The sequence below is a fragment of the Sceloporus occidentalis genome, unplaced genomic scaffold (genome assembly GCF_023333645.1).
Source record: "Sceloporus occidentalis isolate IW3139 unplaced genomic scaffold, rSceOcc1.0.p SCAF_3, whole genome shotgun sequence".
In the NCBI taxonomy this organism is placed as follows: Eukaryota; Metazoa; Chordata; class Lepidosauria; order Squamata; family Phrynosomatidae; genus Sceloporus; species Sceloporus occidentalis.
This window is the reverse complement of record NW_028316983.1, coordinates 222,442,191-222,459,042: the sequence shown is the minus strand read 5'-3', so window position 1 is coordinate 222,459,042 and position 16,852 is coordinate 222,442,191. Positions and strand designations below refer to the sequence as shown.

The following is a 16,852-nucleotide window of genomic DNA, read 5'->3' as shown; positions in this document are numbered from 1 at the left end:
CATCTTTTAAAAAAGTCACAGGTTATTTTTACACGCGTTTCCTTTGGTTATATTGACTGCAAATCACTGCACACCTGTAAGCTTGACACTCTCTTGTTTTAGAAAAATCTATATCCTATATCCAATCAATAAAACAGCAATCAGAGCAGCTTACATAAATGAAAAGCAACCGACTAAACTGTTAAAAGTAGTTACGAAGTAATAGCAGCAGGAAAGAATGGAGTACAATATCAATGTCAGCCCATTAAAATTCCTACCAGAGAAATAGGAGTCATTTCTGAATTTTAAAGAAATTTCTGCATTGTCACATTGCTTTGATCAGTAGTTGTGATTTAATAATACATTTGGTTTTCACAGGTCTTTCAAGCGGAAAACCCTTTTGATTTCATGGAGAACATTTCTTTGGAAGGAAAAACCAATTTTTTTGAGAAGAGAGTTTCAGAGTATCAGCGTTTTGCAGTGATGGCTGAAACAAATGATAATGTGTTTACTTTAGATGCTGACTTCTAGAATTGCCTTCTTGGAAGATGAATCTTGCCAAAGTATTCATTTGCCACTGCTCCTATTGCTTCTACTAGAAGTGGAGTGCCCTGGGAATATTTCTCTACTTCCTCACAGTTAATGGATTGTTTCTTATGCAGTATATTTATTGCAGACCGTGATGTAAACAGAATGAGTACGTATATGTGTGTTTGTATTCACTAATCAAGGGGGCCTCTATAAACTGGTACAACTTTTATAGCCAGAGTTTAATATTATTGTGCCAGACATAGAGGCGACTCACTTGTATATGTAGCAGTAAGCTTAAATTGAGTTTAATAATAATACCTCAACCTTTAACAGCACAATACAATTTGTTCTCTCCTCACCCCCAATCAGCTCTTGATCCATTGTGCTCAGATGAAGGACTAATTGCTGTGCAGCCTATGGGGTGCTCCAGCATAAGAAGAATCCTACTGGATCAGAATAAATAATTATTTTGCCTAGCATCCTGTTTCACACAATGGCCAACCTATGGAAAACTTACAAGGAGGACACAAGGGTAGCACTGCCACACTATTCTAGCAGCTGAAACTCAGAGACATGCTAAAGATGGCCATTCCGTCCCCTTTGCATTCAAGGGTTTTAGGTATTCTTCACTGCCAGTTCAAACCACTGTAGCTTTCCATCTAGTCATTGGTGAGGACATAGACTGAAGGCACTTGATACTGCCATATTTCAGGTCAGTGCCTAAATAAGATTCCAACTATATGCCACCTTGCCTCTTGCAAAGAATGGAGAGATATCTGTGTGACCTTCTGTGTCATTTTGAACCTGTCTGGATGTTTAAGATGTTCAGGACATGCTGTCTTGAGAGTGCCAACTTTTGCAGAGGTGTGAACACCCAGAGGAGAGGGATTTCCGTGTTTGATAAATTATAGAATGTACTCCCTCATAGGTGTTGTTAGTTTCTGTTCTCACTGGTTTTAGGAAGGGTCTGGAGATGCATCTCTTTGAACTGGCTATTTGAACTGTTACGATGCTTTTTGGTTTTTGTGATTATTTTAATGTTTTATTGATTTAAGCTCTTTTTCATTTGTTTCTAATGTTTCTTAGCTACCTTGAATTCAATTTCTTTTGTAGAAAGAAGAAATTAGAAATAAATAAATAAACCAATATAAATAACACTAGGAGTGAAAGGCCACAAAGGTTCTCAGCCCTTAGTTGAAATCAGTATGCAGACACGTTTTCATGGCAAAACAGAAGGCAGTACTGTGGTTTTAGAGTAGTGATGTGTGTGTATGCATGTGCCTTCAAGTCTTCTGTCGACTTATGGCAACCCTATTAATTTCACATGGTTTTATTTATTTATATATTTTATTAAAGTATTTTTGTATCACCTCCCAAACCACAAGGGCTCCCAAGGCAATGGACAAATAAAACCCATTTAAAACAATACAAAGATTAAAAAAAAACATTTTGAACCGCTTTGATCATTTTGGAAAAGCGGTATATAAATAAAGTTTTATATATTTTTCTATATATTTTAAAAATACATTAAAATATTCTTTAAATCTCCCTATGAGCAGTCAGAAAATAACATTGGAATCCAATTTTGAAACAGTTAAAACAGTAATTGAAACATTTATTGCCCTGAGGAATAGCACTGTTTTGGCTGCCTGCTAAAAGCTTGAAAGAGACGGGGCCACCCTACTAACTTCCTTGGGTAGTGAGTTCCACAGTCAAGGCCCTGCTGCAGAGAAAGTCCTGTTATGTGTATCCACTGACCTAACTTCACAAGATGTTGGAACATGTAACAGGGCCTCCTCTGAAGATCTCTTAATTTATGGCAGGCTTATGAGGTGATTTTGCCAGTTCCTTCTGCTGAAATACATCCTGGAGCACCAAGTATCTGCTGGTGGTTTCCCACCTCCTTAGCTTCCAAGATTAGATTATGGTGCCTTTGGCTGGTACATATGTTTTAAAGGCCGATTGGTCAGTGTACACTTGCTATTGTACTCTGCCACATTTCTGTGATGATTAAGTACAACTGTAACTTAAGTGGCAGTAATAGTTTAAAGTTAATACAGTAGTGATAGAAGAACATGGGCGGAGGAGGGCAGAAAAGCTGTTCAAAGATGCTTTAAAAATTATTTGCCAATTATCTTAATAGCTGGTTTAAAGACTATTGAATGTAGTGGAGCCATATATGCTTTTTCCTAAGTCTACACAGTATAAAATATCTTCTTGCATGCTTGAAAACAAAACAAAACAAAACAAAACGCAAACATATTGGATGTGGATAGTGGATACACTTAACAGCACTATTTACTATAGAGTTACAGTTCTATCCTGGAGGAGTAAAAGGCTGCATTAAATATGTCATCCTCTTTAAAACAGAGGGATTGTATCTGTGCTGATAGTTTCTGAATTAGCTTGACGGAGTCAGAGTGATGTAGTGGATAGTGTGATGGATAAAGACTGCAGAGATACAGTTTCAAATTCTCTTTTAGCCAGGGCTTCACTGAATGACCTTGGGCCAATCTCATAATCTTGCCCTAAATTACCTCATGGATTTGCTGTAAAAATGAAACTGGGCAAAGGGTGTCATATATATTATTTTGAGCTCTTTCAAGGGGTTTCAAAATATAAAAAGATAATAAACAAGAAACATAAACATTCCCTCCTAAAGACTGGAAACAAAATTAAAATGAAATAATCTAAACCCCTGCATGAACAAACAGAAGAATGTATTCACAGCCTAAATTGTTTTGGCCACTGAATATATTTTATGTTAGTGGGAGAATATTGTATATACTTTGAAAAAGAAACATGATGACTGATTGTATAAATAGTTTTTTAAAAAATTATTAATGAAAACTGGAACAGTTCCTGCTGTAGGGTGATTCAGGAGAACTGGTCATTTGGCCAGAAGACTTTTGGCTGAAAATGTGACCATCTGTTTGCAGCAGCTCACGTTGCATGGAGTTAGCAGAGTTGGACATCTGGTCTACAGTGTTTCTCAATGGACTTCAAAAAAATATAGTACAATTTTGTAAAGCTGCTTTTGTTTGCAGAGCTTGTTGGCATCAAAGCCAGGACTGGTTGGTCACAGAAATGAATGAGAAAAAGATAGAGAAGGGCAGGGAAGAGTACTGAAACCATCCCTCTAGAGAAGTACTTAGCCTGTTTTTGCAGGCTTGAGATAAATGTTCATGAGTTAGCATATTCTTTTTAGTTATTAATTGCATAGTTCTAAATCAAGTGTAATTTTAGTGGAGGAAACCAATGTGCTGGCAGAGTTTTCATAGTTTCTTCAACTGTGTAAGCAGGATTCTACTTATGCATTTGGTTTCTAGGCACACCACTGATTTATGCTACCTTAGTATATCCACTTATGTAACTGAAAACTGCATTAAATTCCTCTACAGTGTAATCTTGAGACTGGAGGTCATGAATTTGTGCTAGGAAAAAGGCATTTGTATATTATGGCCATAACTCTTTTTACTTTACAAAAGTGCACCGCAATATTTGTCCCTAATACAACTCTAGCTACACACAGCTACTGGGCCTAGATGAATGATGCACATTTGCACCTGTATCAAAAATGTATCCTGCCAGTTCAGTGGACTCCAAACAATGAAACTGCTATGCATGCAGATTCCTTCTAAGTGAGCACATCTCCCCTCTTGGATCTCCATTGCTGATTGGGCCTGTGTGAGAGCGGTCATGTTGCAATGCTTTTATAGCCATAAGGCAGAAACCGGCAAACATGAAGGTGTATAGACCCAGAAAGAAAATTGCCGGTCTAATTATGCTAACAAATTACAGCAAAATATTCTGTACACTAAGGAGTAATTTCCCAGTTAATTCAATGGACAATTGCTTATAATTAGATATGTCCAAGAATGTGCTGCAAATATGCATCTGTGCTTTAATTTTTTTAGGGTTTTTTTGTCCTTTACAAGTTTGTTTGACCTCTTGAATGACTACTTACTATACTGAAGTTAAAAGGAGAATATATCCCTCATGGGCATTTCAGAACTGTAAGTGATAGCTGTTGACACTGGATAGGTTTTCAAGCTTTTCCCCAACATTATTTTCAGCAACAAACTGGTAATAGTAAATTTGTCTACTCCCCCCAGCAAATCCTATAATAAATCATTTTGCATGCTGATAATTGTTGAATTAAAACCATTAATAAATGAAGAAACAGAGCACATAAAAGTTACATAAGGAGGGCAACAGAAAATGATCCTTGGTTTGGTATTCCTTTTGTTTAGAAAAATATAAAACAATTGAAATAAAATCACTCAAAGTCTGGTATCTGCGGGTTTCATTTTGCAAGTTTTGCTCTTTCTGCTCATTAATAATATTGCATGTAATTGTGCAATTTCTGGTGTATTCTTAAGCAAGCTACTCTTAGAAGGGATGTTCATAAGTTGTAGGCATTTCTTATATGAGAAAAGATTTGGTAAGAGATCAAAAAGACCTCTGTGCTTGACATCCCCAAAGAGCTACCAATACTCAGATGAACAGTCTGATCAGGTATAAGACAGCAAATAAACCCCTTGTCTCACCAAATAATTTTCTTGGGAGGGTGCCCAAAATTAACGACACTTTTGCTTCCCTGTCCCCATCTCAAGAACAAATAACAAGGTATATAAAAGAACAGAACAGATTGAATATATTAAAAAATATATAGAGAGAACTCTGAATAGGTTAATAGAGATAATAGAGAAATTAAGCTGTGATTATTTGTATGTTTGGTTGTGTACCAATAGAAATATTATCTGTGTGGTTAAACTACTCAGAGGAAATGTCAGTGAATAGGAAAGCAACAACTCAACCTATATCTCTACCACCCAAAAGACCATCTATAGATACAGTGCTCAAACCTACTGAATATAGTGAACTGTCAATGTTGGACGAGATAAGAAGGATGAAAGAGGAACTGAAAGAGGATAATGCGAAATTAAGAACAGATTTGAGACTGGAAATAAGGACTGAGATACAAAAAGAAATGGGAGAAATAAAAGGCTCTTTGGAGAAAATAAAGACTTGGAGAAAATAAATAAAGTGGAAAATCTTGAAAGTAATCTAACACAATTGGAGAACAGTGTTGTTCAAACAGAAGTTAAAATTAATAAAATTGAAAAAGAGGAGAGAGAGGATAAACAAACAATAATAAGGCTTGAAACGAAATTGAGACAAAACTGTATTAAGCTACACGGGGTTCCAGAGCAAGAACAAGAAAGCCTTTATAAATTTTTGATACCAATTCTAGCTGATTTTGTGGAGGAGCCGGCTGAACAATTCCCTTGGGAAATCGACACCCTATATCGCATAAGCTCTAAAGTAGCAAGACAAAGGAAGGTACCCAGGGATATTGTGGTGAACTGTGTGCGTAAACAAACAAGGGATTTGATAATTCAACAAAGTTTCAAAAAGGAATTAATTATTGATGGCCGAATAATTCAAATCTTCAAAGATATACCCAAAAGCGTGCTGAAATCGAGAAAAGATTATAATTTCCTCTCAGATCAATTAAAAATATATGAGATTCCATTTAGATGGGATGAAGTTGAAGGCTTATCTCTAACTTGAAAGCAAAAAAGATACAAAATTGACTCAGTAGAAAAAGCAGCGGATTTCTGGAAAAGGAATAGGAAAGACATTGAAAGATCAAGAGAGCATGACCAAACAGGATTTAAAGGAGGGGTGAGAACAAGGCAAATGACAGCAAGAGAACAAGAACAAAATAAAAAAGAAGAGCGAAGAAAATCTGAAGGAGGGGATAAATCAGAAGAAGAGAGAGAAGACGGCGGAGACGGAGAAAGACTAGCGGAATTATAAGATCAGTGTGGCGGGGGGTTTCTCCCTTGTAGATACATGCGTATTTGTCTGCTTGTTTCTTGTCCTTTGTATTTTAACTATTTTTCCCTCTTTGTTTATTAATAGGTGACTTGATTCCTCATATATTCAAATACTTAATTAAATAAAGTTTGTTTTGTGAAAAAAAAATGAAACTACTAAGCTGGAATGTGAATGGAATGAACTCATCACATAAGAGAAGAACGATATTTCACTTTCTACAAAAACAAAAATGTGAAATAATTTGCTTACAGGAGTCCCACATTAAACAAGGGGAAGAAAAATATATTGAGAATGGGAAATTAGGAAAAAACTACATATCAACAAATAACAAAAGGAAAAAAGGAGTTGTAATATATGTGAAGGACCAAATAGAATCTAAGGAAATTTATAATGACAAAAAAAGGACATATATTGGGCGTTGAAATTAAAATAAATAATAAGAAGATGCTCCTAATGGGAATTTACACACCACAGGAAAAAAAAGCAAATTTTTTTGAAGACTTACAAAATATTATGTTAGAACAAAAATACGAAGATATAATTGTGTTAGGGGATTATAATGGGGTGATTAATCCAGAATGGGATAGGAATTCAAAAAAACCTATAAAAGATAAACAGGGCAAACTACCAAAATCCTTTTTTAGACTAATGGAAAATGTATGTTTGATAGACACATGGAGGCACTTATATGGTAAAGCGAGAGAATATACACACAGATCAGAAAGACATAATTCGATGGCTAGGATTGACTTGATTTTAGTCACCCAAACTTTATCAAAACTATTGAAGGAAATGGAGATTATGCCGAGATTAATATCAGACCATAACCCCCAAATACTAAAATTGAGAGATATTAAAGGAGAGAAATCTTTCTTTAGATGGAGACTTAATGTTGATCTTTTAAGAAATGAAGAAATAATTAAAAATACAAAAACAGTTATATACAATTATTTCAAAGAAAATGCAAATAAGGGAACAGGAATTGAGATTGTTTGGGATGCGGCAAAAGCAGTAATCAGGGGATTTTTAGTACAACAAAACACAATAGTAAGAAAAAAGAAAAATCAAGAAATGGATCAGTTAAATAAAAAACTTAAAGAGAAGGAAAATTTATCAAATAAAAACCCTAAAGATGAAAAATTACTTATGGAGTGCAAATTATTAAGAGATAGAATCTCACTGGAATTGGCAGAAGAAGTAGGACGTGAAATGAAAAAAGCAAATCAACAATATTTTGAAAATGCCAGTAAACCAGGGAAATGGTTAGCATATAAATTAAAGAAAAAAAGGGAGGAAAAAAAATTGATAACAAAGATAAGGAAAGATGATAAGATAATCACCGAACAAGGGGACATAGTAGAATATTTTAGAGATTTCTATGCTAAATTATATATGAAAAAACAAGAGGAGGAGATTAGCCTAAAAGATTTTTTGAAAGAGGGAGAACTCTTTAAGTTAAATGAAATCCAAAGGGAAAAGTTAGAAGCAGAAATCACACAAGAGGAAGTGCAAAAAGCAATAGAAAAAAATAAGAATGGTAATTCTCCGGGCCCAGATGGGTTTCCTATAGAATTCTATAACATTTTCAAAAATGAAATAAAAGAACCATTACGAATAGTCATGAATAATATTTTAAGAGGGAACTTACCAGAAACGTGGAAGGAATCAGAGATAGTACTGCTACAAAAAGAGGGGAAGGATATATTAGAAACAGCAAATTATAGACCAATTTCGTTACTCAATCTAGATTATAAAATTTTCGCAACAATTATGGCTCAAAGACTTAAAAAATGTATAGAAGACAAGATAGATGAAGATCAATGTGGATTCCTACCAAAAAGATATATGAAAAATAATATGAGGTATATATTAAATATTTTAGAATATTATGAAAGACATAATGACAAAAAATTAGGTATGATATTTGTTGATATGGAAAAGGCGTTCGATTCAGTTAATTGGGGAGCCCTATTGGAAATTATAGAGAAGTTAAATGTCGGTCCTAACTTTAAAAGATGGATTTCTCAGATCTATATGGAACAGAAGGCAAAAATTAATATTAATGGGGAACTGTCAAGACCAGTTGTCACTGAAAGAGGGAAGAGGCAGGGTTGCCCCTTATCTCCCCTGCTTTTTTTGTTAATAATGGAAGTTTTAATGTCTAGAATAAAGAATAATAAAATTATACAAGGAGTGAAGATAAAACAATATGAGTATAAAATTCGTGCCTTTGCTGATGATGTAGTGATAAATTTGGAAGACCCACAAAATAATGTTGCAACAATGATGAATATAATTGATGAATTTGGGATATACACGGGGTGTAAAATTAACAGGAACAAATCGGCAATTTTAACAAAAAATATGAAGAAAGAAGAGGAGGCAGATTTAGAGGAAAAAACTGGAATAGAAGTTAGTAAAAAAATAAAATATTTGGGTATACGGATAACAAAAAAACCTAATGAATTATTTGAGAACAATTATAAAAGGCTATGGGTAGAGGTAAAAAAAGTTTTAACGAACTGGGGAAAACTTCAGTTATCCCTTCTAGGTAGAATAGTGACGATAAAAATGGCAATACTCCCGAAAATCCTTTTCTTTTCAAATGATCCCCATTATTAATTCAAGTAAACCATTGAAAATTTGGGAAAGAGATATATCATGTTTTATCTGGCAAAATAAAAGACCAAGGATTAGATTAAAACTGTTACAGGATGCCCAGGAGAGAGGAGGTATGTCTTTGCCAAATTTACAATTATATTGTGATGCTTGTAGTCTAATGTGGATAAAGGATTGGTTGAAACTAGAGGAAAGAATGATGCTTGAACTAGAGGGCGAAGGTTTAAGTTTTGGTTTTCATGCTTATCTAGTGTTATGATAAAGAGAAAATTAATCGACTTATTAATAACCATTGTGTGAGGAGGAACTTAATGATAGTTTGGAATAAATATAAAAGAAATATTATTCATACACTTCCATTATGGTTATCACCACATGAAGCTATTTATAGGAAGGAAATGATTAGAAGGGGAAAATGGTTCACCTATAGGGAACTGATAAAAATTGAGTTAGGTAAAATAAAAATAAAAACCCAAGAGGAACTGGAGCAAATAGGATTTGATGCAGGATGGTTTGCATATAGGAGGATTTATGAGAGAATAAAGAAAGATTTAAAAGAATTTGGGGAAGAAGAAAATAAAACAGAATTGGAAATGTTATTAATCAATGATCAGGAAAAGTTAATTGGAAAAATCTATAGAAAATTGTTACAACTGAATATGGAAGATGAAGTTATTAAAGATATGATGGTAAAGTGGACCAGCGACTTTGGTTATAATATACAATTGGAGAAGTGGGAGCATGTTTGGAAAAAGGGGTTGAAATATACAGCATCGCAAAATTTAAAAGAAAATTGGTTTAAAATGTTTTATCGTTGGTATCTAACACCAGAAAGATTAGCAAAAATCTATAAAAACAAAAACAACAAATGTTGGAAATGTGAGGAAATAACAGGATCATGTTTACACTGCTGGTGGAATTGCAAAAAAGTCAAAAATTTTTGGAAGCAAATCAGATAATTAATGAAATATTACATATCAAGTTAGAATTGAAACCAGAAATTTTTCTATTGGGAATATTTGATAATGAGATAGAAATGAAATATGGAAAACAACTATTCTATATGGTAACAATAGCTAGGATGCTATTGGCACAAAAATGGAAAAGCAAAGATATACTAAAGAAAGAGGAATGGTTACTGAAATGGATAAGTTAACTCAAATAATAAGAGATAAATCTATAAGGAATACTTCAGGAAAAATTAAACAGGAATGGGACTTGGTGTTTGAATATATGAGGAAACAATTTGAACATTTTTGATATCTAACTTGAAAGTATATTATATGTGATTTAAGAGTATTATCAAGTGAATAAGGGTAGTATTCATAGTGGAGAAAATAATTATGTACAGTAATGAAAGCTGGATAAGATAATGTATGAAACATATAGGATGGATATAAGAGATACTTAATGCGATACACCAAGCAAAGAGGATGGAAGTTATTGGTTTTAGGATAAATGTTGGGGCGGTGGTGGGATGGTTGGAGGGGTGAGTGTTATACTATAAGTTTCATTTTGTTATGGTTTTTTTGTGTGTTTTTTGTGTTTTTGTTTTTTTAAATTTATTATTGTTTGTCTATATATGTTTGTATGTATTTAGTTTGAAAATAAAATCTGTTTTAAATATTAAAATTAAAAAAAAAAGGATGTGAGGGTGATCTGGATGAGACATCTGTCACCCCATTGATCGCCAGGGTTGATTCGGCTGATCTGGCTGGCTAGGCGGGTGTCCTCTTCCTCCCTCACCGCTCCATGTGCGTCCCTCCCGAAGCTGCATGCTCAGTGGAAGAGGACAACCATCCCAGATAGAAGGAGTGTGCCGTTCTTCGGTCAAGGGTATACGATAACTGTGCTCCCCTGCTAGAACCTCCAAACAAGCTCAAGAACAAATAACAAGGAACATCATTTGCTAAACTAAATTTCAGGTCTTGGAAAAGTAAATTTTGGGGAATATATCACTCAGAATGCCCCAGCTACTATGCAATTTGCAGTATTGTAATTCGAGAAAGTTTTTTTCCAGCTGAAATTATGAATGAATATGTAAAATCGGAGCGGGTTCAGAAAAGGGCAACAAAGATGATAAGAAGAATGGAGAGCTGGGTATGTTCAGCTTGGACCACCACTTTCAGTAGCAATGACACAAGACTTGGTAATATTATCTCCCCACCACTCCGGGTGAAACTTATCTTAAAAGAGAATGGGCAGCGTATAAACATCTCTGGATGTTTCTGGATGGCATCATTGAGTTTGCTCTGTCTGCACCACAATAAGTCTAGTCTTCAATTATAGAATAACCTGAAACAGTAATTTCAATTAAGATCTCAGATTCATGTGAGAGAAGACATTTGTTAACACATAACTTTTAATAATATAAAGCAACATATACTAATACACTACACAAAATAACAGTAAAACAAAGGAAAAGGTGGAATCCATGTGAAATCCAACTGACTAGTTGACAGTTTATCAAATTACTCTACTTATAGGATTTGATAAACAATAGGATGAAATAACAAGTAGAATCATGCTTCTGCATGTTATTTCATTCTACTATTCCTCAAATCCTAAAACTTATTTTTCCTCTCAATATTTTCTCATAAAAATTGTCAATAACTGCTTTTTTAAAAAAAAGTTATTCACAGACTTCTCTCTGATCGAATTTGTCAATTTATCCATCTCAGGAAAGTCATGCAGTTTTATCAACCGTTCTTGCTGTGAATGTATATCAACGAGAGAAGACATTTGCAAATAAGTCTCACTTTCACTCCTTTCTTCTGGTTCTTGCTACTTGCCTTGTTTCCTCTGTGCTAGGTCAGTTGTTCAGGAACTGGAAAAGCCAGTCTATGGACAACTTCTAAAACCTTTCCAACCTCAGTTGTCTCTGGGGATTTGGGGAATTCTTGTCCAAAAGTCACTCCCATACTCTGCAATTTGTGACATCCAGACTGCCTTGTATCATACACACTAGGGACTCCTAGTTTTCATTGCATTTCTTTGTTTTTACTGAAAACTCTTGGTTTTGTTCAAAAGAACACTAAGTACTTTTTACATCTTTCTTTTGAAGTTTCCCTTGCCTTACCAGAAACTGATTTTTAATCCACAAAGGGCATGAAAGATTGCTGCCTGATTAGCCAGGCTGTTCTTTGGATCCATACAACAATCATATCAAAGCTATCATACGTATACAGAGGGGCAAGTATTATCGTGTTGTTTAGAGAGCTTATATCGCAGCTTTAATATTCAAATACATGGATGTGGAAAGAATCCCATCCAATGTGCTTTCTTTAGATATGCCATCTAAAGGTAGATGTCTACCCAACTTTACTGAAAAACCCCAGTAAAGAACCCTGAAATGTCTCTACACCTTTTCAGCAGATCAATGTCATGGTGTGGCATTTGGGGCCAAGAGGACCAATTTGTATGAACACTATTCTTTTCAGAGCTTTCTCCAAAACTACTACGGAAGCCCTGACTTCTGAAAGCACCAATAACAAAATTTGTGATTAACAGCAAAGGTGGCAACCAAACACACTGCTCTGTATATACAATAGTTTCTTTTAAAAACTAATGGTTTTTACAAATTAGCTAATCATGCAATGAATTGAATTATAGCCTTTCAAATATTAGCAGCAACAAATGTTCATCTTCTTCCCCAGCTATCATCATCAACTAATCTAAACCAATTACCTAACTTCTGATTCAACTCTCATATCTGGATAGAAATATAAAAGAGCAAACCCATTGCTGCTGGCAATGTGCCACTTTCTTGGATAGCTCTCCAATGTTCTGTAGTAGGTCAAGCTATGAATCATAAACCATGATCCTTTCATCACCTTCTCTTTGAGGTATGCTTCCTTCAGAAATCCCCAGCCATTTCTGATGCTGTTCTGCCCTCAGAGGGACCTTGGCATCTTAAAGGTATTAGCAGTTCTAACAACTAACCTTCCACTCTGTAGCTTTTGATGTAGCTTGGTGTTTGTTGGTTTTGCAGCACAGCAAAAACACCTCTGAGTATTCCTTGCTTAAGAAAATCCTATGGAATTCATGGGGTGGCCATAAACTGACAGATGATTTGAGAGCACATGCACACATCACAGGTCACACTGTAATTGAAAAATCTTCAGGCTCTCCATGTGGTGGAGTGCTTGAGCCATCAATTTTTGTGTTCTTAGAAATTGTGTTTACTGCAAATAATACTTTTTAAGATAATACACTTTCAGAGAGCAGAAATTCATTGGCATTGTGCTCTAACACCTAATATTATCTGTGTATGCTAAACTGTTAAAACTACACAAAGGGGAAAGTGTGATCTGTCTTTCTTTTAATGGTCAGGGAAATCAAATGAGATTGCTAGCAGTAGGCAAAAATTGCTCCCTGAAGAGAGTCCTCCTGAAGAAATTATATTAGCTAGCCAGAAGAGGTTTTACAGCTATCATGATGCTAATATAGCAATTACATTAACTGCTACAGTAAAATAACTGCATTAAGTCCTGAGTACTTTTTTCCACTTTAACAAAAGTAATAATCTCCATACACTTTTCATAGAGGAACACTGGGGTAATAATGTGGGTCAAATGTTGAGTATGGTGTGTGTTGAAACTAAGCAGGGTCAGGCCTGGTTAGTCCTTGGCTGGGAGAACCCAGTGAATAGCAGGTGCTGCAAGGTACATTTCGGAGGAAGGAACTGGCAAAACCACTTCTGAGTTTTGCCTAAGAAAATCCTATGAAATCCATGTCTTACGTCGACAGGTGACTTGAAAGCACATACACACAAAATAACCAAAACTACGAATTTACTTCCATTTCAGAATGGGAAAGGAGAGGGTTATTTTTCAAAATTGTAACCATAACAACTCCTTGGGCTTCAGAATAATAATAGTATAGCAAACTTGGGACACAGGGCCCAAGTTTAGATGCAAGCTCTGCCCCTGTTCTAGGAACATCACAGGATCTAATCATTGCTCCTCAAACACCAGGGTTTCATACACCTTCTCCTTTTGCAGTGTGGTATTGTATATGCTATTATTTCCCAACAATATGCTAATACATTTTACACAGCGTTGCCAGACTGAGAAATGGAGAGGGCTGCTATACCTTTAATGGTTGTGTAGAAGAGGGACTTTCAGCAGGTGTTGCTTGTCATGCAACCAGGCAACAAACACATACTGAAATTTCTTCTTCTGCGTTGCTATTAAAGAAACAGGCTCTCTTCCTAGTTTTCACTCTGGCAACCTTAATTCCATATAGGACAAGTAGGCCAGTCTCCATATACAAAAGAATATACAGTCACAGATGTGATGGTAGAAAGGGCCATATTCAAAAAGCAGTGGGGAAAATACTTCGGTGTCCCAGGCACTCTGTCTCTAACCTCAAAGTGGCTAACCTGGAACAGAAAAATTCAATGGCAAATTATAATATTTAAGATTGAACCCAACTGGTTTATGTTTTTCAAACCTTCATACATTGGAAGAGGTTTGATTCTATTGTCTGTGGCTTGAATAGGATAAAAGGCATTTTATCTATAGTTCAAGGGTGGAACTTCTGCATTTCAAATTCTAATGCTATGAGGTTTGCATCAAAACTTCTAGCATTGCACTATGCCATTTTTACTGGTATTACTTGCCTTTGGACTGCTTTTTGGACTAGTGTGATGAGTGCAAGGATTATAACAAATTCCCATTGTTTGTAGGTGACAAACATCTATCTGAAAACAGACTAAAATGTTTTAAAAAGTATAATGACATAGGCAAACATACAAATTAACACACAATCCAGATGTTTCTGTTTCAACCAGTAGGTGGCAATAACACATACATTTTTGCATGCTCATGGCACTCTGTCACATATCTTACATTTGGTGTGGTTGTTGTTGTTGTTGCAACTGTTGCTGTCATTTTGGGCAGTTTTAATCACCAGATCATCTCCTATTATCTTGCCTTTTAATCGCAGATTTAATAAATTAAAACTGAACATGTCTGCCTCCTCCATTTACAGGATGCTGGCAATCAGTTCCATTCTCTCTAAACAAGCAGCAGGTGCAGGAAGAAATGTCATTAAATTCCAGTTTCCTTTCTCCACTTGGGCTGGAGGCAAAGCTCTGGTTGAGTGGCCCCTTTCACTATTATGAAAGCCTGACTCGCAGAGTTCAACTAGCGACACATTTCTGACAAGTTCTGTTCTTCTACAAGAGGCTGGCTGGTGTAAGTCCTTTAAAGCTTCAGAATATATATGCAGTCAGCCTTCCATATCCATGGATTCAAGCATCCATGGCTTGAAAATATTTTTATAATATATAAATTCCAAAAAGCAAACCTTGATTTTGCCATTTTATATAAGGGGAACCATTTTACTATCCATTGTATTTAATGGGACTTGTGCATCCATGGATTTTGGTATCCACTGGGGCTGTGTTTCTGGAACCAAACCTTAGCAGACATCAAGTGTATACTTTGGCCACATAATGAGAAGGCATGATTCCTTAGAAAAGACAATAATCCATGAGCCCTGGTGGCACAGTGGTTAAATGGCTGTACTGCAGCCAGTCACTCACAAACCACAAGGTTGTGAGTTCAATACCAGTCAGGGGCTCAGGGTGGACTCAGCCTTGCATCCTTCCAAGGTTGCTAAAATTAGTACCCAGTTTGCTGGGGGCAATTGGCTTACACATTGTAAACCATGTAGGGAGTGCTTAAGTGCACTGATAAGCAGTTTAGAAATGTACTTGCTATTGCTATGGAAGGTAGAAAGTAGCAGAAAGAGGACCTGAGCAGGAGGATAGGGGGGCTTGGAGTTGTCTCATCCACAGGCTCATCATGAGTCAGGGTTGACTCAAGGATAGTTAATAATTACACACACACACACACCCATCCTTGATGTGGCAGAGAAGCGGGAAGCCATTTGTCCCTTTTCCACACTTATACATGTAGAGGAGTAGCTGCCATTTCCTTCCATTTACTCTTAATTCTTAATTCTTTTCATTTTTCCCTTGTAGGGGAGAGTATAGACCCAATGTGGTATAGTGGTTTGAGTGTTGAACTAGGACTCTGGAGACCAGGACCATGGAAACCCACTGGGTGACCTTAGACAAGTCACATTCTTTCTGCCTCAGAGGAAGACGAAAACACCCCTCTTGGAATAAACGATGCCAAGAAAATCCTGTGGTAAGTTTGTGTATAAGGCTACACAATAACAACAACAAGAGAACAGTGCTCAATATGGATTTCATATGTTTACAAGAAGTCTTGAAAATGTTTGAGACTGCAAGCTGTTCCTGTGTTAAATATGCAAAGGTATCTTCTAGCACCTTTGTGGCTGTGTGAAAGAAGCTGTAGCATAAGCTTTTGTAGACTTGGTCTACTTCCTCAGATGCATGGAGTTAAGTGTTGCCCAGGAAGGATATTTATAGTCAGACTATATGAATAGCCATAGAAAGAACTTCATTTCTACCCAAGACTTTTTAAAGGCAATTTTTTTTCTTGATAGCTAGGTTAAAGACATGTTCTCTATCTGCTGCATGTATTATCTGATTCCCAATTAATCTAGAGCTGTCATTTAACAATGATAGGGATACTAACTATCTTTTAAAATTTACTATATCTAAATAATAATAATAAATTTTATTTTTATCCCACCCCTCTGTGCAACACAAGTTGAGCAAGCTTTCTCAAAGCTCAGGGCAGACTTGGAGCAAGACCTTGCTCAGCCCAGTTCCTAATCATAAGGAATTGAAAAAGATGATTATGTTTGTCACCACCCCTTTTTGATTCTTTGTAACTCCCTAAATTAAAGATATAATGGAAAATTAGCAGCTAATGGGGAATGCTAACTTTGCTTGGGATAACAGAAGTTGAGATGGCAGAGTTGATGGCTCAGCAAA

General features: G+C 35.7%; 1 protein-coding gene across 2 annotated transcripts in view; it reads left to right on the top strand.

Annotated features, from left to right (window-relative positions):
• The window catches only part of RRM2B (ribonucleotide reductase regulatory TP53 inducible subunit M2B), a 34,198-nt gene extending 26,024 nt beyond the window's left edge, over positions 1–8,174 (top strand). For both annotated transcript variants that reach the window (XM_089517741.1, XM_089517742.1), the window contains exon 9: positions 358–8,174. In XM_089517741.1, the coding sequence (XP_089373867.1) occupies positions 358–510 (153 nt within the window). In that variant the 3' untranslated portion in view covers positions 511–8,174. The remainder of the gene's footprint in view (positions 1–357) is intronic.
• The last annotated feature ends 8,678 nt before the right edge of the window (positions 8,175–16,852 follow it).